The sequence below is a fragment of the Vicia villosa genome, linkage group LG1 (genome assembly GCF_029867415.1).
Source record: "Vicia villosa cultivar HV-30 ecotype Madison, WI linkage group LG1, Vvil1.0, whole genome shotgun sequence".
Taxonomy (NCBI): domain Eukaryota; kingdom Viridiplantae; phylum Streptophyta; class Magnoliopsida; order Fabales; family Fabaceae; genus Vicia; species Vicia villosa.
The window spans coordinates 84,802,606-84,825,942 of NC_081180.1; the positions used below are offsets into that span (position 1 = coordinate 84,802,606).

At 30.9% G+C, this 23,337-nt stretch overlaps 1 protein-coding gene and 1 long non-coding RNA gene across 2 annotated transcripts; one reads left to right on the plus strand and one right to left on the minus strand.

The window, feature by feature from the left end:
* Positions 1-8,849: 8,849 nt before the first annotated feature.
* LOC131611166 (uncharacterized) lies at positions 8,850-10,971 on the minus strand. The gene is made up of 2 exons (XR_009286779.1): positions 10,187-10,971; positions 8,850-10,130 (listed from the first exon to the last, which is right to left on the minus strand). It is a non-coding gene; the product is annotated as an uncharacterized LOC131611166 (long non-coding RNA).
* Positions 10,972-19,147: 8,176 nt separating this feature from the next.
* LOC131643408 (inositol-tetrakisphosphate 1-kinase 4-like) lies at positions 19,148-23,139 on the plus strand. Its single transcript, XM_058913624.1, has 10 exons — positions 19,148-19,520; positions 19,967-20,048; positions 20,173-20,205; positions 21,013-21,133; positions 21,272-21,370; positions 21,691-21,810; positions 21,914-22,090; positions 22,171-22,226; positions 22,315-22,399; positions 22,493-23,139. Exons 1-10 carry the CDS (start codon positions 19,357-19,359, stop codon positions 22,582-22,584), a joined length of 1,029 nt encoding a protein of 342 aa, XP_058769607.1. The 5' UTR covers positions 19,148-19,356; the 3' UTR covers positions 22,585-23,139.
* Positions 23,140-23,337: the final 198 nt, after the last annotated feature.

A 23,337-nucleotide genomic window follows, 5' to 3' on the forward strand; every position in this document is an offset into this window, starting at 1 on the left:
CATTTTTCGCGGTAGCGACAGGTATGAACTGTTTTGTATGACTTTCCGATGAAAAATTAGGCCATGACCCTTGTGAGATTGGAAACCTTAGTGGCTAGAAACTTACCTGATGAGAGGTGTCTGCTCTAGTTTGGATATGTATAGGACATCCCACGACCAGTCCTTACTATTCCATCCGAGGGCATTGTTAGACGGTTTGTTGAAAACGTTATCAATTCTACCCATGTCATTAGAGATAGTGCAACATTAGATTAGTTCCCCGCGTAGCGTATGAGTGGATACTTGGAGTGACACCTTACTGTATTACACCATTGCATCATCCCATCTATTAAGCTCGGAGATCATGTTGGACCTTCTGATGACGTGTCATCGCCCCCACCTCATCCACATGGTATTTTTTTTAAAAACCGGTAAGTTTTCTCACACATCGGTTATTTAAAAAAAACAGTGTAAATGCATACCAGATCAAATTTTTTATTGAGAATAATACTCATGCATTGATAGTGAAATTATTTTACACATGCATTCAATCAAATCATGACATATTTTCTTTAAAGAATGATCCTAAAATTTTTAATTTTAATTTTTAGTATCTCCTGCAACTTAGCGATGATTTTTACAAATAGGCGACGATTTTTTATTTAGCGATTGAATTAGCGATAGTTTTAGCGACAATTTTGGCAGGAGGGACCAAAAATTAAAATTAAAACTTTTAAAGAGACTATTCCTTGAAAGAAATATTTTGAGAGACTAAAAACAAAATTTAATATATTTAAAAGGATTATAAACATATTTAAAATTTTTTTATTCTAGTGAATTTTTCGTGCGATTTTGTTAAAAAAATTGTTGTTAAAGATAAAATAAATGTTATCGAAAATTAAGGGATCCAAGTTAAATTGGGGGTGGCCGAAAAATCTCCATTTTCTAATATCAGAGCCCTAATTCTTTGTTTTGGGTTGCATATTGACTCAATAAACAACACACACAACAAAATATACATTTAATATTTTAAAGATGGGTCATGGCCTACTCTTGTTTTTTTTTTTTTTAGTGAAAGTACTACTATTAATTTAATCAACATGAGATTTCTATTGGAGTCCAATACTACTATGATTCTCAACTATTATTCATTGTCTCTCAATGGACATAAACGACAAGCAACTACCATGCATATCAGTTTGTGAAATGTTTTTTAATGTGTGCATCTCCTTGGACTGATATAAGGTCACTAGTAAGAGACCCGTGCTGCCGCACGGGTATTCGTATATTTGATGTAATATATTTTGAATGATATGAATAATATATTTAAAGACCACTATGAAAAATTGTATAAAATATTATATAAATTAATTATACATGAAAAAATATCAATTATAATAGAATAATGACTTCATAATATTATGAGAAATGTACGTAAAACTTATTCATATAAATGTAAAATATGAATTTATTTATTTAATTGTAAATTGAAAATAATTATATAGATTTAATTGTATTAAATAATATATTAGAAAAGAACCAAGGAGAAATAAAAAATATTTAAAAATAAGAATTTTGTCCTATAAATTAAGATAATGATTGATTAAATTAAAATAGATATTATGTTGTTAGTGACCCGTAAAATTAAAAAAATTATTTAATTTAAAAAAATTATACTATCATGCAATTTAAAAAAAGGGTTAAAATTACTACTTATTTATCAATGATATTTTTGTGAAATGTTGATTATACAATTCTAAATGGAATCAACTTTGAAAAACTAATACAACACATTAACAACTACTTAAAACCCTTTAATGGTATATTTTTAATCATAGGACTGCTAGAAAACATATGTCTACAGCGACTTACTTACGGGTATCCAAGTTTTCAGTTGCTTTCACCATTATGCTAATATACTGGTCAGAAAGAAAGTGTTGAAAAGTATTATGTTAGTTTGAATGAATCGATTGTTGAGATGGATAGTAATATCAACACTTTGATTATTAGATCTAGATATTTCTAACCATGTCCATTAATTCTACATTTGCTTTCACAATTATATTGTATATAGAGCTTGAATATATAAATATATATATATATATATATATATATATATATATATATATATATATATATATATATATATATATATATATATATATATATATATATATATATATATATATATATATATATATATTAAAGGACAATAGTTTAGGATCATATTGAATCATAATATCTTATAAAGTATTCCAAAGTCATGCATTTGTTTCTTATGGTGGATGTCATGCATTTGTTTCTTATGGTGGATAAATTGAAGAGGTTAACGAAAATGATATTGAAAAAAAAACTAATTAAAAAAGCAAATTATAATTTGCACAAAGTATGTACATTTCAACATGTGCTAAATGGTTTGAAATATATTTTGTATACAAATGAGCTAAAATAGGTAAATAATAGTGTTAACATTAATCACTACAACACGGAACAGCTTTCACAGCGCTTTTTTTGGCCTTTAACAGCGCTTTAAAGCGCTGCCATAGCCAGCGCTGGCGTAGGCTACGAAAGCGCTTTCAAAAGCGCTCTGGTAGACCCCCCCTTTAAGAGCGCTTTCCTGGAAAAAGCGCTCTGGTAGGACCCCCTATTAGAGCGCTTTCCTGGAAAAAGCGCTCTGGTAGATCCCCCTTTAAGAGCGCTTCTTAGTAAAAGCGCTGGCAAAGACCAGTAAAAAAGCAAAAAAAATTAAAAAATTACGCAGCATACAAAAGCGCTTTTGGAAAGCGCTCTGGTAGGCCCCCCTATGAGAGCGCTTTTTCCAGAAAAAGCGCTCTCATAGGGGGGCCTACCAGAGCGCTTTCCAAAAGCGCTTTTGTATGCTGCGTAATTTTTTAATTTTTTTTGCTTTTTTACTGGTCTTTGCCAGCGCTTTTACTAAGAAGCGCTCTAGTATGTGGACCTTTAAGAGCGCTTTTTAGAAGCGCTGTAGTTGCTAAATGAGGTATTTTTATGTGCAGCCTATAATTTAATCCTCCCAGTCGACCTGTAATGTTTTCGACCTGTAATATTTTCGACCTGTAATATATTTTCGACCTGTAATATATTTTCGACTATATTATTTCAGCCATCAGTAAGACAATATATATACTAATATATACCATTATAATATCCAAAATTATATATATACATCATTACAAAATTATATATATACATCATTACAAAATCAACAATATTATAGTTCAAATCTGCATGAAAAATAGCTTAATATAAAATTGACACAATTCCTCTTTGATTTCTTCTAACTTTAGCTTCGAGTACCCAGCAGCACGGAATTCGTCAAGGTACTATAAAACAAAAACATAATATGAATAATATATTTAGGTAAATGTAATAAATTATATGAAATTATCTTAAGTTATAACTTTATACCGTGGGAGGAATCTCTAATTGATTCGCCTGAATGATTTCTTTCATAAACCTCAATACAAAGTATCCGCAGTCTGAACTGTTACGCTGTAGCGGACACTACATAGAAAAACAAATAAGATTCTATATAAGTTGTCTTGTTTTACCAAGTAGCATAAATATTATAAGCAAATTTGTGAAAAGTAATGTACCTGCACTTCGATCCAGGTGATGTTGTTTGATTTAGTCCGGGATACCTGTGCGTCCCGTTGACTACGGAATACTTGTATTGATCTAATTAACAAATATATAAAAGCATATGTTTAGATCAATCCCACAAATAAGTAAATATATAAATATACACGAATATATATTTAGAACGATCCTACTTACAAATCAACGATTTCCTTCATGGCCGGATAATTGGTCCATTCACCCTTTACCGAATTCAGATAATACACGACTTCCCTTATCGGGTTGATAGCAAGCAGCAACCAGTGTGCTCTATAAATTAAAACAATAGGTTATATGAAAATATTGCTATACACTAAAGAAACAGAGATTAGATGAATAAAGAATGAGAAACTAACCCTACTGGTCGGGTATTATACGCCCAAAGATGCAGACATTCTGTATTGCCGGTGGACATGAATCTATCGACTAAGCGCTGTCTAACAGATTCCGGATCCGAAACAATTTCCATTCCGCTGCAATGGGCGGAAGACACGAACCGGAATCTGTTAGACAATGCAGTCCCGCGCAACACTCTGTCATACAACAACCTTAAATAAAAACATAATAAACATTAGATTCTTTTCATTGAAAAGTGTAAATAAATTATATTGTGGGACTAATTAAATAATATATCGGATGAGTGAATATTACCGGATGTATGAATGCATATTACTGACGCCTAGTTGATCTTGGTTAAAAATCTCTTGCAAGTCATCAATTGTAATATGTGACTTGAACTCAATACCGAAGACACTTTCATCCATATCGATTTCCCGTAAAGCACCATCCTTCATATCGGACATATCAACCATTGTTGCGAGTGTCGCCCGGTATCGAGGCACAAAAGCACCGCCTTTTCTTGCCGCTTGCTTCGGAGGACCACTGGGTGGTACGCTACGAACCTGCTGCGTCACTTGTTGTGACTCCCGAGCGGATGCCTAAAAATCATATAAGTTAGGTAAAATATAAAATCATGCATATTTTGATTCAGATTATATATTAACACTTTAAATGTACCTCTTTCGACTTCTGTTTTTCACGTACCCTTTTAATATTTTCATATAACGTTCAGCAGGGTACATCCATCTCATATAAGCTGGTCCGCACAGTTGTGTCTCTTTCACAAGATGAACGACTAGATGAACCATTATGTCAAAAAACGAGGGAGGAAAATACATTTCAAGATCACATAAAGTAACAACTATCTCATTTTGCAATGTTGGTAAGATCGCGGGATCGACCACCTTACTGCAAATAGACCTGAAGAAGAAACACAGCTTAGTTATTGCGCTTCTTACTTTTTCTGGCAGAATAGAACGTATACCTATTGGTAAAAAATGTTCCATTATAACATGGCAATCATGCGTCTTCAAACTCTTTAACTTGAGGTCTTTCATGGACACAAGTCTTCTAATATCTGAAGAGTAGCCTTCTGGAACTTTTACTTCACTGAGGAACTTACACAATGTTTTCTTCTCCTTTCTAGATAGAGTGTAAACAGCAGGTGGCAAATATGTTCGTCTTCCTTTCGTCACGGGCGCCAATTCAGTTCTCATCCCCATGTTTACCATGTCATTCCTTATGTTAACGCCATCCTTAGACTTTCCTTGTATATTGAGTAGCGTACCTATAACGCTGTCAAATACATTTTTTTCAATATGCATAACATCCAGGAAATGTCTTACGTACAACGACTTCCAATATGGAAGTTCAAAGAAAATTGACTTCTTCTTCCACCCACCCTTGACAATTGAATGTGCAAAAGGCTTGCCAAACTGAGTGCTCACATCTTTCACCTTTTCAAAAATTTGATCACCTGACAAAAAAGGCGGGGCTGTACGATGTTCGGCCTCTCCATTGAATGCTTTTCTCCACCCACGGTAGTGATGATTAGAATTTAAGAATCTACGATGGCCGAGAAAGACATTCTTCTGACAAAGCGCCAATCGTGTCGTATCGGTTTCATCTTCACAAACAGGACACGCCTTTTGACCCTTGTTGCTGTACCCGGATAGATTTCCGTATGCTGGAAAATCATTAATTGTTCCAAACAACATCGCCCTCAAGTTGAAACTTTCTTTCCTATACCCATCGTAAACCTCCACACCTCTCTCCCACAAAAACTTTAAATCTTCGATTAAGGGTGCCAAGTATACGTCTATGTCATTCCCTGGTTGTTTAGGCCCAGAAATTAGCATAGATAACATCATGTACTTACGCTTCATACATAGCCACGGAGGTAAGTTATAAATCATAAGAATCACAGGCCATGTGCTATGCGAGATACTTTGAATACCATGCGGGTTCATTCCATCAGTAGACAATGACAACCGAAGGTTTCTTGCTTCTTTTCCAAATTCAGGATATTCAGTATCAACTTTACTCCATTGTGGTGAGTCTGCCGGATGTCGCAACTTTCCATCAATAATTCTTTCATCTGCATGCCAAGTCAAGTGTCTTGAATCGGTCTCACTACGATACATGCGTCTAAATCTCGGAATTATAGGAAAATACCATAAGACTTTAGCAGGAGACAACTTTTTCTTATATCGAGGGGCACCACATTTAGGACACTCATTCAACGCTGCATACTCGTTTCGAAACAAAACGCAATCGTTTGGACATGCGTGTATCTTATCATAGCTCATTCCAATAGAAGACAACATCTTTTTGGCTTCATACGTTCGATTGGGAAGAACATTATCCTCTGGTAGCATATCTTTCATAAGGGATAATAACTCTGTGAAACTTTTATCCGACCATCCATTGTCCGCCTTTAAGTTGTACAACTTTAACACCGCAGACAATCTTGTGAATTTTGAACAACCATCATACAACGGTTTCTCTGCATCGCTTACCAACCTCTCAAACATTTTGGGACAATCCGCTAGATCTTCTTCCAGCGCTTCTGCAATCTCTTCGACTCGATCACAATCGTATGTGTCTGTGCAATCGTCGTTTGAAGCATACTTCCTATTACACCTCGACCCAGCATTCCCGGTACTTTTCTCACCATGCATTGTCCAACATGTATAACTTCTATCAATTCCAAACCGTAGTAAATGAGATCCCAACTGATTCCCGTCAACCTTACCCCCGGCATAACAGCAACCCAAGCAAGGACACGGCATTCGAAGCGGGTCTTTGGAGTTCGCAACCGCAAACTCAACAAATTCCCATACCCCTTTCTCGTACTCTTTCGACAATCGGTTTGAATTCATCCATGTCTTATCCATGTCTTAATTAAGCTAAACAAATGCTTCTTGGTTTCTCTATCAGGTACTAAGGAATTCTGTCAAGATAATAAATAGCTATCATCATAATAGAATACCTAATCAGAAAACCTAATCAGAATACCCGAATTCTTAAAGAAGACATTACCTTATTTCAAGGTAATATAAGTCCACAAACCAAAAAATTGGTTGAGAGACACTAAATTGATATTAAATAGAACCATAAACAATAAACTATAAGCAGAAAATAACAAACTATAAGCAAGAAGAAAGGGATAGTAACTTGAGTTAGACTTGATGTGGGAGATGGGTAGGTTTGAATCGGCGTTGTACAAGTAGAAACCAGAGACTTCAAAGTAACTGTAAAATTAAACACACACACCATGCGGTTAAATACACCACTACTAACAAATATCAAAATAAACCCAATCTAGAACTCAATTATTTAAAATGATATGAAATCAATTATCAATTAGCTAGTAACTACAAACAAGAGAAAGAACAGATGCATACATGTGTACCACGGCTTGTTCAACATACATTGGTTCGTAAATGAGAGGCTAGTTCATTAGTCCTAACAATTAACCTCAACTAACAGTCTAACTTTATAACTAACTTACAACATAACCACCAGTAGGATTAAGTGATAACTAACGGTCTTTTTAAAATAGAATCTTAATTTATTTTCATACATTACTTTTAATATGAAATGAAATAAATATCGAATTAGTAATGCTTTGAGATTATAAGAAATCAAATTAGACAAAATACATATTATCACTTTCAAATATATATGCATTTATACAATTAAACAAACTTTAGTAACAAAGGTCTCCATTTTTCAAAACTCTACTCCTTTTAAGAAATGAAAGAATCCTCACTCATATTTTAGAATCAAGTAAAACCATAAAACATTAAAGTGAACGTAGTTTCTCTTAATAATCATTTGGTGTAGACAAGTTATTAACCCTCAATTGAACTACCCATTACAATTCAAATAACTCAATGATATGACAAAGAAGAAATTATGCAGCAAGTAGTTCATGCTTTCATAATATACTATAGCTTTCATTTCATATCATATACTATAGCTTTCATTTCATGCTTTCATTTCAAACAACCCATTATAATTAAAAACGAAAATGGCACTAATGTGTTCTATTCTTGACAAATGTGTTTGCAATTTAGATATAAAAATATCAAAGTTCTGTTTTTAGCTAAAATAATGGCACTAATGTGTTCTATTCTTGAAAAATTGTGTTCTTCAGCACAACACATTCAGTACCCAACAACAAAGCAACAAGAAATTGTGTTCATGGATTATAACCTATTAAGAAACATAGCCAGTCGAACAAAAACAATTAAAAATAAAGCAAAAGAAAACAAGGTGACATACATGAAGATGAAGATGACGGCGGCGGTGGAGGCGAGATGCTACACGGCGGCGGCGGCGGTGAAGAACTTTGAGTTGTGGGAGACAAAGTGGGGGAGACGAAGTGGAAGAAAAAAGATGGGGGAGACAAAATGGGTTTTCTGGGTTTTCTGGGCAAGTTAGCGTCAATGGGAGAAAAAAGATGAATTAGGGATTCTGAACGCGTAATATCAAATTTTAGTAATAAGGCTACTAAAGCGCTTCTGGAAAGCGCTCTCATAGCCTGGTCTATACCAGCGCTTTTGACAAAAAGCGCTCTCATTAAACACCCCTACCAGAGCGCTTTTGAAAAGCGCTTTCGTTCCCCCCACGTTCCCCCCACCTACCAGAGCGCTTTTGTAAAGCGCTTTCGTACCCCCCACCTACCAGAGCGCTTTTGAAAAGCGCTCTCATAACCCCCCCCTACCAGAGCGCTTCTTAAAAGCGCTTTCATACCCCCCCACTATTAGAGCGCTTTTTTAGCGTGTTTTTTAATTTTGTCTTTAGCGAAGCCTATGCCAGCGCTTTTCCTAAAAGCGCTTTCGTAGGGGTGCTGCTAAAAGCCAAATTTGGCGTAGTGAATAAACTTCAAAATTCAAGCATCATCATTGTCATAACATTGTACCATGAATCTTACATGCTGTTATACAAAAGTGAAAAGTTAGCACAACCATTTGTGGTTGGTTTGTAACAGAATTGTTTCTACTCCCATCTTTAAGTAATAAGTTAGCACAAGCTTTCTTCTCATTCACAGTCGTTTGTGTCTTGACCACCTCATGCAAGCATCGAATAACATCTAATGGAAAATAGAACAGAAAAGGGCATGATGGGAGTTGTGTGCATGCAATGAAAAAAATGAAAGTTTAATAAAGAATAAAATATAGTATTAGCATTTACATAGTCAACAATAAAACTTCCCCAAAGAAAATCAGTTATAGGTTTGAAGATGAATTAGCGAGGTGGTGTGTCCTTAACCTCACTCTTAGCATACCAGTTGTGGCATTTGTAAAGAGAAGTTTTAGTTGGTTTTGACAAACTTTGTAAGGTAAATCATTGTTCAGGGGTTCTCTATTCTACAATGTATATGTCTCGTGTTCAGTCAACTTGTCTATCTAAACTTTGTAATCCCTAGGCAGTGTGAAAACTTGAATTTGGTCACACCCTGTTTGTCAAGATTTAGTTTAATAAACATGAAACCATAAATATGCTAATTTCTGTCAACCGGTGTTCTGTATTTACTTAACAATCCTACTTTTTAATTTTCTAATCTAAAACTATAAACATTCTAATGTCCTAAAATCAGAAGTACATCAAATGGACGGACTCGAGCAAAATAATTTCAAGGTACCCAATATCGCTTTCCTTCAGTGCTGAAACATAATGATAAAGATATTTAAATACATTTTTCAAAAAATAATGATAAATACAGTGGTTTGCATATACTTAACTTATGCGAAGAAACTGTAATTGAACAACCCGGAGCATCATCTTCAAACCATTTGCACAACTGTCTATTTATCTACCTGCTAAATAATACATAATTGTCTATTAACATACGGATTACAACAAATCTAATACTTTTTCACCAATCTATCTAATACTTCTTCACTAATCTATCTAATACTTCTAAAAATTTGACCAAAGAGCAATAGAAAGCAAGTAGCGAAGAAAACAAATCTGATACATTTAAAAAACAGTGAAGAGAACATGAAAAAAGAAAAGAAGTAAATCAAAAGAAAGTCATTGAGCAACCTACTACAAAATGCCAAATTTAATAAATATTTTAGCATCTCCTTCAACCTGCAAACAAATTCACAGCTCTAGTATCTCCTTCAACCTGCAAACATCTTCACTTTTATAATAGTGACCTCTTTTTCTGGTAGTTTATTCGTTCACTGCGCCATGATACATCATTTGTTACAACCATGGGAAGTGTCTGTTTAACTTTCATTCTACATTTAGCCAACTCATCATTATGTTAGTTCTAATCTATTAAACATTAAATAACATCAACAAAAAAAGTATAAATTTTCTTTTTTAAAATTATTATTATATATAAATAGAGAATAGAATACTTTGTCTACCAATTAACTGCTTATAACATAAGTGATTATGTAGAAGCTATTTCAAAGAAATGTTTATATGGATTTCCACCTCTAAATGATGGCAACAGACAATGATAAATGTTAATTATATCCTTCCCAGTTCCCATAGCTTCTTAAAAAGGTGCTTATAGTATCTACACAAATAAACCAATTGTCACAAATTCACAATATGTTACTCTTAAGAAACATTGAAATTAAATAACAATGAAATATTTACCTGCAGATTTTCTCATTACATATCCAAATCAATATGGAGAAAAACAATGTTAAGCAATGTTTACCGAAATCTACGTCATCATGAAGTTGTCCAACTACGGGGTGTTGTTGGTGATGCTGACTAAGAAACGGTAAATGATACGACCGTTTAACCAATTGTGTAGCAAAGCAGCATTTCATAGTTGAATCGACTTCATAACCTGCGCAAAAATTAACTAAAGAAAGCAACCCATAAACTGAACAAAAGACCTCGCAAAACCGACAAAACCAGACTTCATAAACTCGTATTAATTTTGCAGAAAAAATACCTAAATCAAAACTGAAAATTAGAAGAGTAAAAAATATTTCTTGAAAGAAACTATTTTGAGAGACTAAAAACAAAATTTAAAGAGACTATTCCTTGAAAGAAATATTTTGAGAGACTAAAAACAAAATTTAATATATTTAAAAGGATTATAAACATATTTAAAAAATTTTTATTCTAGTGAATTTTTCGTGCGATTTTGTTAAAAAAATTGTTGTTAAAGATAAAATAAATGTTATCGAAAATTAAGGGATCCAAGTTAAATTGGGGGTGGCCGAAAAATCTCCATTTTCTAATATCAGAGCCCTAATTCTTTGTTTTGGGTTGCATATTGACTCAATAAACAACACACACAACAAAATATACATTTAATATTTTAAAGATGGGTCATGGCCTACTCTTGTTTTTTTTTTTTTTAGTGAAAGTACTACTATTAATTTAATCAACATGAGATTTCTATTGGAGTCCAATACTACTATGATTCTCAACTATTATTCATTGTCTCTCAATGGACATAAACGACAAGCAACTACCATGCATATCAGTTTGTGAAATGTTTTTTAATGTGTGCATCTCCTTGGACTGATATAAGGTCACAAGGGGTTTAAGTTCATCCAAAGGACAAACTTTATACTATTATAATGGAGTAGACTGCTGCACTGAGGTCACAAGATTTGCAACACTATACAACTGTTTTAAGTCAATAAATAAACCAAAGAATAATGTGCAAATGGATAGAAGAAATCCCAGACAAAGTGGATTATGGAATCTGTATTGCAGATAAGTCAACTGATTAATTAATTTAAAAGAGATCAATTTGGAACATGTGACGTTCCTATTGATGATTCTATTTAAACAACCATGAATTGTGCCTTAGATGTTCCAATTTTCTAGTGTAGGAATGTCAATGGAGATTTCCGCGGAAATTGTTTTATTTAGAGCTCTAAAGATACAAAATTTTCTTCTAAAGAAATGGAGATGAAGAACAAATCTCTCTTACGAGGGGAGAAGATATCTTTCACCTAGTGAATCATGTTTAATTAATATATAATTTTAAATTTATATATATATATATAGATTATAATTTTTTTTAGAATTTATATATAATATTAGTAAAAGAGAAATATAAATGATTATTTTAAAAAATTTTAAATTTGAAAATTTGGTGGTAATGACTTCATAAACGTAGATTATATATTATCAAAATAATAATTTTATCGTAGAAGATGGATTTCTAAATTTCACGTGATTAGTTTTTGAATTTTTTTACAACTAATTTAGTTAAAAATAATTGTTTTTATATTTATGAATCTTCACTAAAACCATAAGGATATGTTAGAATCTACAAGGAAAAAAATAAAGGATAAAAACCCTCATAAGAGAGATCTGAAATGGGGATGGAGTGTATCCCGTCTCCACCCGATCACATTGACATATCCATTTCTCTGACGAAAAAATGAGAATGTAAGTATGCACCTTCTAACTCAGTTAATAAATATTAATATTGTGAAATTACACATTGTTATTGAAATTTGAATTAATTACCTCACATTTGTATGTTAATTTGACACAAAAAAATTGTAATTTTTTGACAAATTTCAAAATAATAATAAATTATTAGTTTTTCATTTATAAAAATATGATATTTTCTCCATACAACTGTAGTTGATAAATGTGAAAAATCTTTTATTTTTAATCATATAGGATTTTGGGATTGGATGAAGCTATATATGTGAATGTCGGAATCGCTAATGAAAAAGCTTCAAACTCTACTTTCTCCAAGTCTAGAGTATAGGGACGACGAGCTCATATTTGCAGGCTCCAGTAAGGATAATTACTCTGTTAAATACAGGTACATTAGTCTGGTCAGGTGTGATGAAACATACACATATGAAGGGTGGCGGAAGATCTAGAGATTGAAAGTGCAAGAAAGAATTCAAGAGTTTTATTTGACTACTTGGACATGATAGATTTTTGACTAATTTTTAGAAAAGCAATAAAGATATGGGGGAACAGAGTGCGAGTTGTGTGGTAGTGTGAGAAAAACTATCATTCATGCTTTTAGAGACTACCCTAAAGGCCATGGAGTTGTGGAGGAACAATGTACCATAATAACATCAAGTGGAATTTCTTTAACGTGGAGCTTGATGAGTGGACTGAGTTAAATCCAAAAGAGATTAATGAGTGGAATAAATTTTGGGAAGTTGATTGTTATAGCTTGTGAATGTGGGGTAATAAGGAGAAACACGAAGATCATTAAGATCACAATATCTAGAAATTCATATTCAATAAAGAGTAGACAATTATGAAAAGGTGATGCGAAATAATGAAGTTGTAACGAATGCATAAAAGGTTGAAATCATGGTAGACTGGAAATCTCTAAAGGATAATTGGGTTAAGGTTAATATGAATGAGGTGAGTAAAGCAAAAGAGTCATCTGGACACGAATGTATAATCTAAGACATGCGTTGCAAGGGTAAGGGTGGTTTCTTAATAAATATTGGGATATGTAGTGCTTTTTAGGCGGAATTATGGGAAATTTATGAAGGTTTAACCCTGACTAAGAGATCATAGGTATGACGATTTGAGTGTAATTGTCAAAATTTTAGATTTCGAAAAAATAACAAATATTGATGGTTACTCCTTGATCAAGCAAATTCACAATCTCTTGGAGAAGCACGAGAAAGTGAAGGTGGTCCACTCATATAGAGAAGCGAATATGCGTGCAGATACGTTAGTAAAAGCTGGGGTTGAAAGAGGAGATGATCTAATTTTTTAAGAAGACATTCCGATTTTTATTAAGCAGTTACAAGATATTGATTAAATGAGAACCTTTTTCTCGAGAATAGTTTTGCTGTAATTTTTTTCTTTCTGTTTGTAATTTTGCCTTCCTTTTAACACAAAAAACATTTTATTATATAGGCGCAAATTAAAATTCACGATATTTCATTTATTTATTTTTTATTCATCTTTAAGAAAAACTACTTGATAAAAATAAAATAAAAATTATTGATTACTTTACATATCTCTATATAAATATTCATTTGCATGTTTACTTTTATTAAAAATGGCAATGTAGTTAACATGTTTATTTTGTATAGTAATATGAATATATATATATATATATATATATATATATATATATATATATATATATATATATATATATATATATATATATATATATATATATATATATATATATATATATATATATATATATATATAACATTAACCATTCACATTTCAAAGTATATTCTTAATATTAATCTATGATATTTTTAGAAAATAATAAGAAATATGTTTAATAATTTGAAAATAAAAATTTGAGATTTAAGAATATACTTTTATGCACTTTTAAATTCATACAAAATTTTGTTTTGAATTCAATCAAACACTTTTCAACGGACGGTGAAATTGATTTTTAAAATAGTCGATTTGTGAATCAATTATCAAATTTTTGAATATTTTTTTCAAAAAGGTTGTATATTTAAAGACAAGTTTCTTCTTTCTTTATTTATGAGTATTTATAACTATGTCAATTTGTGGTAATGCAACAATTTGGCCCCCAAATCACGCATTTGCTTGGTCTATAGTCTAACTCTAAGCATATTCTCACACTCATATGCTAATATTCTTCATTGTTAGCATATGAATAAAAATGGTCTTTGACTGAGGTAAATGTCAATTTATATCCTTTGGACAATATTAAGTCGCCCACTTAATTAGTTGTTGGAATATAACATTTACTATAAATCTTTATCATGTTAGTTGAAATGATACCGAATCAAAAAGTGTGTTTGGTTTATTAGGCTACTTATAGCTATGTGACTGATAATGCAAAGTACAAGAGGCATCAAATGCTTCCCCACCATTATGCAAATATCTTAAGTGGGGAGTTGAAAATTTAACAAACTAAAAGTTAATATGTTTTCTCATTCACAATCTCCACATTTTTGGTATGTATTTATTCGATACATTTTTTGAGGATGTGCAAGGCGGACTATCATATAAGATCTCAATTTTTTATAGTTAAATTATAGGTAATTAAGACTTCATAAATTATTTGTCAAGTTAAATCTTAATTAAATAAGGCCTCTATTTATTTTTCCATAGATAAACTATAATTAATCTACACAAAATTTTCAAAAACTTGAGACGACTCTGTATTTATTAGACTATATATTGATATTAATTTAATAAGAAAAATATAATAAAATTTGTTTAGTTTGATAATTGCCAATTTTCAATTAAAATTTAAGATAGATAACATGGTTAATAATTACAAACAATTTTAGCATCTAAGTGTAAGATTTCGAATTCACAAATACGAAATATCAAATTTAATTATTTAATTGTTGTGTTAGATCAGTCAAAATTATTATTTAAGTAGAATATACTTTCATGATATTTTTGAGTTAGTTGTGTTAGTTGTCATAACTAATTATAAATAATTATTAAGTTAATTAATTTTATTACAAGTTAGTTAAACTTTGTTATTTGAATCAATACTATACAATTCATTTATCAATTAGTTTACTTCCCTCTATTTTCTTAGGCTCAACCATGTTTATCAATATGATATCACAGTCATAATTACCACTATGAAGAATAGAAGATTCTACTTATCACTAGAAATAATCTCAAATCACCTCTTTTTCTTTCCATTTTTCTCATTTCACTATATTCTTCCCTTTTGACCATCAATCATTTACTTACTAATAAGTGAATTATTTTAATCAAATAATTTATGACATCATATGTTTGTTAAAATTTTCCACACACCTCAATTGTTGTGATATCTAAAGGAAGTTAACATTTTTCTTCTCTACATGCTTCTATTATATAGTTGTTAAACATCTTTTAATCTTTTTGTGCTTCTTTCTTATGATAATTTAACAATTTTCATTATCTATATGCTATACATTGTGATAATTAATAGGGATAGAGAATAGAATAGGCGGTCAGATCTATTTATTAAAAAAGTTAGACTTAATTTTTTTAAAAGCCTATTTAATTAAATAGGTCAAACTTATTGAGAAATAAGTGTGAGTTCTGAATCTCACATTGTTTGAAAAAATGAAGGTTGAGTTCTTTATGAGCAGGGACGGAGCTAGAAAATTGGAGTAGTGAGGGCAATATCATTTATAAATTTTTGATTTTTTGATTTTCAAATTAAGAAAATAAAATAAAATTTAAAATAATTTATTAATTAGAATAATATACTTAATATTTAAAAATAATAAATAAATATGCAAAATTTAGGTGCAAAAAAGTGTACATAATGCTTTAAAAATAAACTAGAAAAATATATGTTATTAGTGGTATGTTTAGTCTAATAGTTAAATGAATAAAAACAAAAATAAGTTGGAGATATACATGTGACTTTAATGGTGCATATATGTTACAGTTTTGCTTTATTACACTCATATATATTTTGCTCTATTACTCTCATATATATATATATATATATATATATATATATATATATATATATATATATATATATATATATATATATATATATATATATATATATATATATATATATATATATATAACTTCAAATTGAAACATATAGGAGTATCAGTACTACATAGAAATAAAAGTTAAGTCGGGCACATGCCCACAAAGTTAGCAACGTGGCTCTGTCCCAGTTTATGAGTGAGAGGACTCATACATCTACCACTTTAAAGTTTTGGGTGAATGTGTAGTGTCTCTTTCATTTGTTTGAGTGAATCTCTGACTTTTAGGTGAGTGTAGAATCCAACGTGAATTTATTTCCCTAATGATGACTCATTAGTGTTATCAAAGCCTGGTTCGAGTAAGGGTCTAGATCTTTGTGTCTAAAGTCTTCCTGACATTGTGGTCAGCCGGCGTGTCCATTAAAGTGCCTATGACGAGAAAAAGATGTCTCTCAACGACGGTACAAACACGTGGATTAAAGAGCTTCCGTTTGAGAAAGAGTATAGTGGATGGACTAACATTTAAGGAGGAGAATGTTGAAAAACAAGTGTGAGTTCTAAGTCACAAATTACTTGTAAAAGTGAAGGCTGAACACTTTATAAGTGAGAGGTTGCATACACGTACCACCGTAAAGTTTTAGATGAATATATAGTGTCTTGCTCACTTGTTTGGGTGACTCGTTCACCTTTAGGTGAGTGTTGGATCCAATGTGAATGATTCTCCCTCATAATGATTCATTAAGACTTAAGCTATTAAAAAATATATGAACATTATAGGCAAACATATATATATATATATATATATATATATATATATATATATATATATATATATATATATATATATGAATAAATATTAGAAAACATATTAAATAGGCTGATATATATATATATATATGTATATATATATATATGTATATATATATATATATATGTATATATATATATATATATATATATGTATATATATATATATATATGTATATATATATATATATATATATGTATATATATATATATATATATATATATATATATATATATATATATATATATATATATATATATATATATATATATATATGGAGCATATCAAGTGAGAGCATTTTTAAATGAGAAATGAAAGGAAGAAATATCAACCATTGGATTCATCAAGAAAGAGAAATTAATATGCTCTCACTTGATATGCTCCTTATATATATATATATATATATATATATATATATATATATATATATATATATATATATATATATATTAGAAAATAGGTTAAATGAGCTATTTGAAAGTCTTAATGTGAAAATAATTTTTAAATAGATTTTCAAATAAGGTTATACTTTTAAAAAGGTCAGGTCAAGCAAATAAATTTATCGTAAGTTTAGATCTTAAAAATTTATCGCAAACCAGACCTAGGTCTAGATAACCTATCTCAACCCCTAATAAGTACTTTATATTTCCTTTTTTCATTGTATTTACTTTTTATTTCAAGTTAGAAATGTTATTCCATATTCTATATTGAAGAGGATATTAGTTGTGTTAATTATTATAATTAGTTAATTTTATTATAAGTTAGTTAAGATTTGTTAATTGATTATGATCACTATATAGAGTGTATCATCTATCATTATAACCATCCTATCAACATTGTATTTATCTTTTAATTTATTTCTCTTTGAGCTCAACCATGTTTCTCAAGCATCACTATTAATAAAACAACTAATTTTATAAAATTAATTAAATGTATTTAACCTTTTAGATTTCATGTACAATCAAAAATAAATTTTTTATGATCTTATTAATGTTTTGATATTTGATGAACCAATTATCAATATTCAATATTTTTGAATTAAAAAACTTATATTTTAAAATGAATATTAATTAATTTAAAAATTATTAACCATTATTTATAATAATGATTAAGTTTATGATACATTTTTTATTTATTTATAGTACTGATTGGAGCAACTATGAATATCCTCATTGGTAAAAACTACCTTCTGAGAATATGCCTTCGTCAAAACTAATGATGCCTTAATATTAATGCAATATTGACATGATTTTGGAAAAAAAAAAATCAAATTGATAACTATATTAGAAATCATGAGTTTTTGGAATGAAAACTTTCCATGAAAAATATTCACATCGGGAATAAAATTAATTTTTAATCTCCTAGACTCCCTTCTACTAAAAAAACAAATTAAAATAGAAAATTTGGTGAAATTATTTAGGTTACTTCAAATGAATACATTTCCTTATTAGATTTCTAAAATATGATTAAAGAATAACTTTTAATTTAAAATACATTTCACAATTAAAAATTCCGATGAATTTTATTTACATCTTTAAAATTAAAAATTTACAATTTTCTTTATTAAATATACTTATAAAAAAAAAAAAACGAGTCAACACAAAGATTAAATCTTTAATTACTAAAAAAAAATACGGATAAAACCGACATAGTCATGAAAAAGCGGGATCAATTTTGTCACCCTTATAATACCTACCCAAAGAACAAAAATGTAAAAAACCAAGTGTTTTTTGTATGGCCGGTGCATATAAAGATAAAGATTACAATATTTTCAATACACCTTTTAAAATTTTTTTTTAACATTTATATTTTTTGGATTGAAAAATTATAGTCCTTTTGACTCGCATGAAAATGATGATATACAAAAACCAAAAAGAAAAGAAAATAAAGGGCAAAATGGAGAAAGTACAAAAAGTGACATTACTTTGCATGTGATGATAATAGCATTATATATACTTGTGATTTCATCTTTTTTATCATTTCAATTTTCATTCATTCTTTAAAAAAAACCCAATCCACTCTTTTTCTTCTCTCTGCAACTGAATATTCCTTTTCTTCCCTATAAATTCATCACAAATTTCACACACATTACACCAATTTCACTATCAATTTACCCTTTCTCAATTTCAAATTCGAGATTAATCGATTAAAAGAGGGAGAGAAAGATTTGATCTTTGAATCAGGGGTATTTTCGGTATGAGACTAAACGGAGAGTTTTCGAGCGGCGAAGAAGAAGAAGTAATGGAGAAATCTGAGGTCGGTACGACGCCGTTTTTGGGACAGAAGATTGTTGTTGGCTATGCTTTAACGGCTAAGAAGAAGAAAAGCTTTCTTCAGCCCAATTTCATTTCTCTTGCAAGGTATTTTCAATCTTCAATTTTTTAATTTTCACTTTTTTTTTTATTTATTTTATTTTTATATTTCATGTGTTGCACGTTTTGGTTCTTATTTTTTAAAGTGGCTTTGGTAGTGGTGGGGTTCATAGTCACTCATAGTGTTTTTTAATTTTCTTTTTTTGTTATTGTTCTTTTAAATTTCTTGTTAATATACCTATTTGATTTTTGATCAAGCTTCAATTGTTTCACCAGAATCATGACACTGACACGTCAACACGATGAAACTTTTTAAAAAATAGATAAATTAAACGTAATCACACGTGTTGGTCGGCATGGCTTTCAACTATCCTGACACATTTGGACACAGAAACACTTTTTTCAGAGGTGTCAGAGTTTCTTTGTAATTTAATGTAGTGAGAATCAGATGAACAAATCTTGATTACTATGACTAAAAATTAAATGTAATGCAGGAGCAAGGGCATATACTTTGTTTCCATTGATGTGAACAAGCCACTGCCAGAACAAGGTCCATTTGATATTGTCTTGCATAAGGTTTGTGAACGTTGCGTTTATCGTTTTTATGTTCGAAGTTCTTCGTAGGTGTTGTACTTATGTTTTTACTGAATTTGTAGCTCAGTGGCACACTAATATCTGACTGGTTATTTGTTCTTTTCAGTTGTCGGGAGAGGAATGGCGTGATATGATCGAGGTTTGTTAACTCACACACTTCAACTCTCTTTCACATTGTGTACATGTAATGTAATCTTGAGTTGTTTTAATTTCTCTTTTTCGTATTATAACATTCATGGCATTGTATTAAATCGTTAGTATCATTAGTTTGGGAGTCGAGTATGACATGAAGGTGATTGGCTGGACAACCTCATCTTCTGGATACTCCAAAACCTATTATTGTCTCGCATAACTTCCAGAGTTCTTGCTCTCCTCATCATGAATCATGATCGGATAGTTGAAATCGGTCCCCCAATATTCAATCATGTGAGGATTTACTTTTGTGCTTAATCTAAATAATTTGGTTAGGCATTGATAATTTTATCGATAAATAGGTATAATGATGGCTGCATCGGACGGAAGAGATAGCTTTTGAAACATAGTTTTTTAATGATTAAGTACACAGGGAATATGGTAAACCTCTTCAGAAATTTGACTTAATATGAAATTCTATCTTTTATTCTATTCTGCTTCCTGGATAGAACATTATGGCTAACGTTCATCCATGTAGCCAACCCCACTTAGTGGGATAAGGCTTGGTTGTTGTTGTTGTTGTTGTTGTTGTTGTTGTTGTTGTCGTCGTCGTCTTAATAGGTTTGCTTGATAGTTCCATGAGACGATAAATTACGATGTTGGTTTTAATATTTAACCTTTCTGCTAAATGTCCATAGCTCACCGAAAATATGTAAATTACTGATTAATGATTGCTTCATGGTTTATAAATTCTCCATAAAGTTTGTATTTTGATGATGCTGATTGGGCTTTTTCCCCTTTTCCATTATTGAAGGATTTCAGGCAAAAACATCCCGATGTAATTGTTCTTGATCCCCCTGATGCAATTCAACATTTACACAATCGCCAATCCATGCTTCAAGATGTGGTGGATCTAAACTTATCTGAGACCTACGGTAACTTATCTCCATCTGAAAGTTTTTGGGGTTGTGCATAATCTGTAATAAAAAGTATTATAAATTTCCGATCATTAGTATCATGCTCTTATATTGGGTTTCTTGCTCGATTATGTATTAAATACTGCTGTTTTTTAGGCAAGGTTGGCATCCCAAGTCAGCTAGTCATCACAAAAGACAAAGACTCGTCTACTATCCCTTATGAAGTCACCAAAGCTGGGTTGAAGTTGCCATTAGGTATTTATGTTTGTTTTTGTTTCCCGTGTCTTTATTTCTAGAATTTATCTGGTTATTACTCACTATATCAGCTACTATTGGTACCTATTCAATAAACCAAACATCGATGGGTTCTGAATGACTATAGCTCAAAACAGTGTTGTTATTCCATTGGATATTCTGTTTTGATGTTGTTTTATTAGCCAAAGATTGTTTGAACTTTAGTCATTTGACTTGTGCATTTTCATGGTTGTTCTGATTATCCTGAATGGGCTGTTTCAAATATATTGTCATATCTCTTAAGTGTATTGAAGTGTTTTTTTTTACCTTCGAATTTTCAGTTGCGAAACCTTTAGTTGTGGATGGCACTGCAAAGTCACATGAACTATATCTTGCTTATGACGAGTTCTCTCTTTCAGAGCTTGAACCTCCTCTGGTTCTACAAGAGTTTGTGAATCATGGTGTGTGATCTGATTTATACTCCATTATCATTCTGTGTGTTAACTTAACCTTTTTGTTTATTTAAAATCTCAATTTTCTTACTCTTTATTTTGGACATTGAAGGCGGTCTTCTCTTTAAAATCTATATTGTTGGGGAAAGCATAAAGGTTGTGAGGCGTTTCTCTCTTCCTAATATCAGTAAACGCGAGCTATCAAAAGTCGCAGGTGTATACCGATTTCCCAGAGTTTCATGTGCAGCAGCTTCTGCAGATGATGCTGATCTAGATCCTAGTATTGCCGGTGAGATTCCATAAATTTCCCCTCTCCCACCACCACCGTAAAATGCAACATTTCAACTTACTCACACACTTTTTTTACAGAACACCCACCAAGATCTTTGTTGGAAAAGCTTGCAAAGGAGCTTCGACATAGATTGGTATCACATTTATTTACTCAACTTTCTTTCCCAACCGTTTTTCATTCCTAGATGTTGTACTAATACTGAATCGTAACACCATTTATAGGGACTTCGTATGTTCAACGTAGATATGATTCGGGAATACGGGACCAAGGATGTTTTTTATGTCATTGACATCAACTACTTTCCAGGCAAGTATAACTTATCTGCAATCCATGGTTTCTGACATAAATCAACTTTTTATATGTTTTTAACTTTTTGTTTTACGGTTTTACCTACTGCAGGGTTCGGAAAAATGCCAAACTACGAGCCTGTATTTACGGATTTTCTACTAAACCTAGTGCAGAACAAGTGTAAGAAGAAACTTACTGCCTAAAGCCAGAAAAGCCAGAAAAGTTAGAAGGAAAGGTCGCGTTTAACAGAATATTTTCTGTTTTCTTTTCAGTTCTTGTTAATTAATACAAAAATATCAGTTTTTATTTTATTTCTTCAAATATTTATGAAGGAAGTGACGAAGACAACATTTCTGTGATGTTTTCATTGTTTTCTTTACAAATATTTAAAGGATAAGAAATAAAATAAAAAAAGTGATATTTTTTATTATTAACAAAAACAAGAAATAAAAACAATAAAGCATTATTTTTGCTAAATAGATGATTAGATTAGACAAATGAATAGAATGTTGATGATTAGTGGCTTTCTTGAAAGTTGAAGAACAATCAATATACTGTTTAACAAGTTTGTCTACAAATTGGCATGGAATGTCAATGAAGCTTAGCTGCCAAAATATTCGAAAGGGTGGAATGTGTTTTGTCTAATCTCTATGTATATCACTCGACCAAAAGTGCTTTTGTTGGGAGTTTTATGCTTGTGCAGATTAGTAGTTCAAATTTTATATGGTAAATAAGAAGATTCATGTTTCATTTGAGAATTCCTACTGTCTTTAAGTGAAGAATAAATATATGAATGCCATATGAAATAATGGCATAAATATTCTGAATTTGAATTTGCCGCTGTCACTGTCTTTACGAAGTCACTCCGTCAAGATTTTGTTGGCTGTTAGATTTTGATCTGATGATCAGAAACAGTAGAATTTTACAACTCCAAAAATAACAAGCTTTAATCAAGA

Bases quoted from the DNA above. Each gene is read 5' to 3' on its own strand.
- LOC131643408 (XM_058913624.1), top strand. From the start codon at position 19,357: ATGAGACTAAACGGAGAGTTTTCGAGCGGCGAAGAAGAAGAAGTAATG. The intron at 20,049-20,172 runs GTTTGTGAACGT...TGTTCTTTTCAG, and splicing joins TTGATATTGTCTTGCATAAG to TTGTCGGGAGAGGAATGGCG. The intron at 20,206-21,012 runs GTTTGTTAACTC...CCATTATTGAAG, and splicing joins AATGGCGTGATATGATCGAG to GATTTCAGGCAAAAACATCC.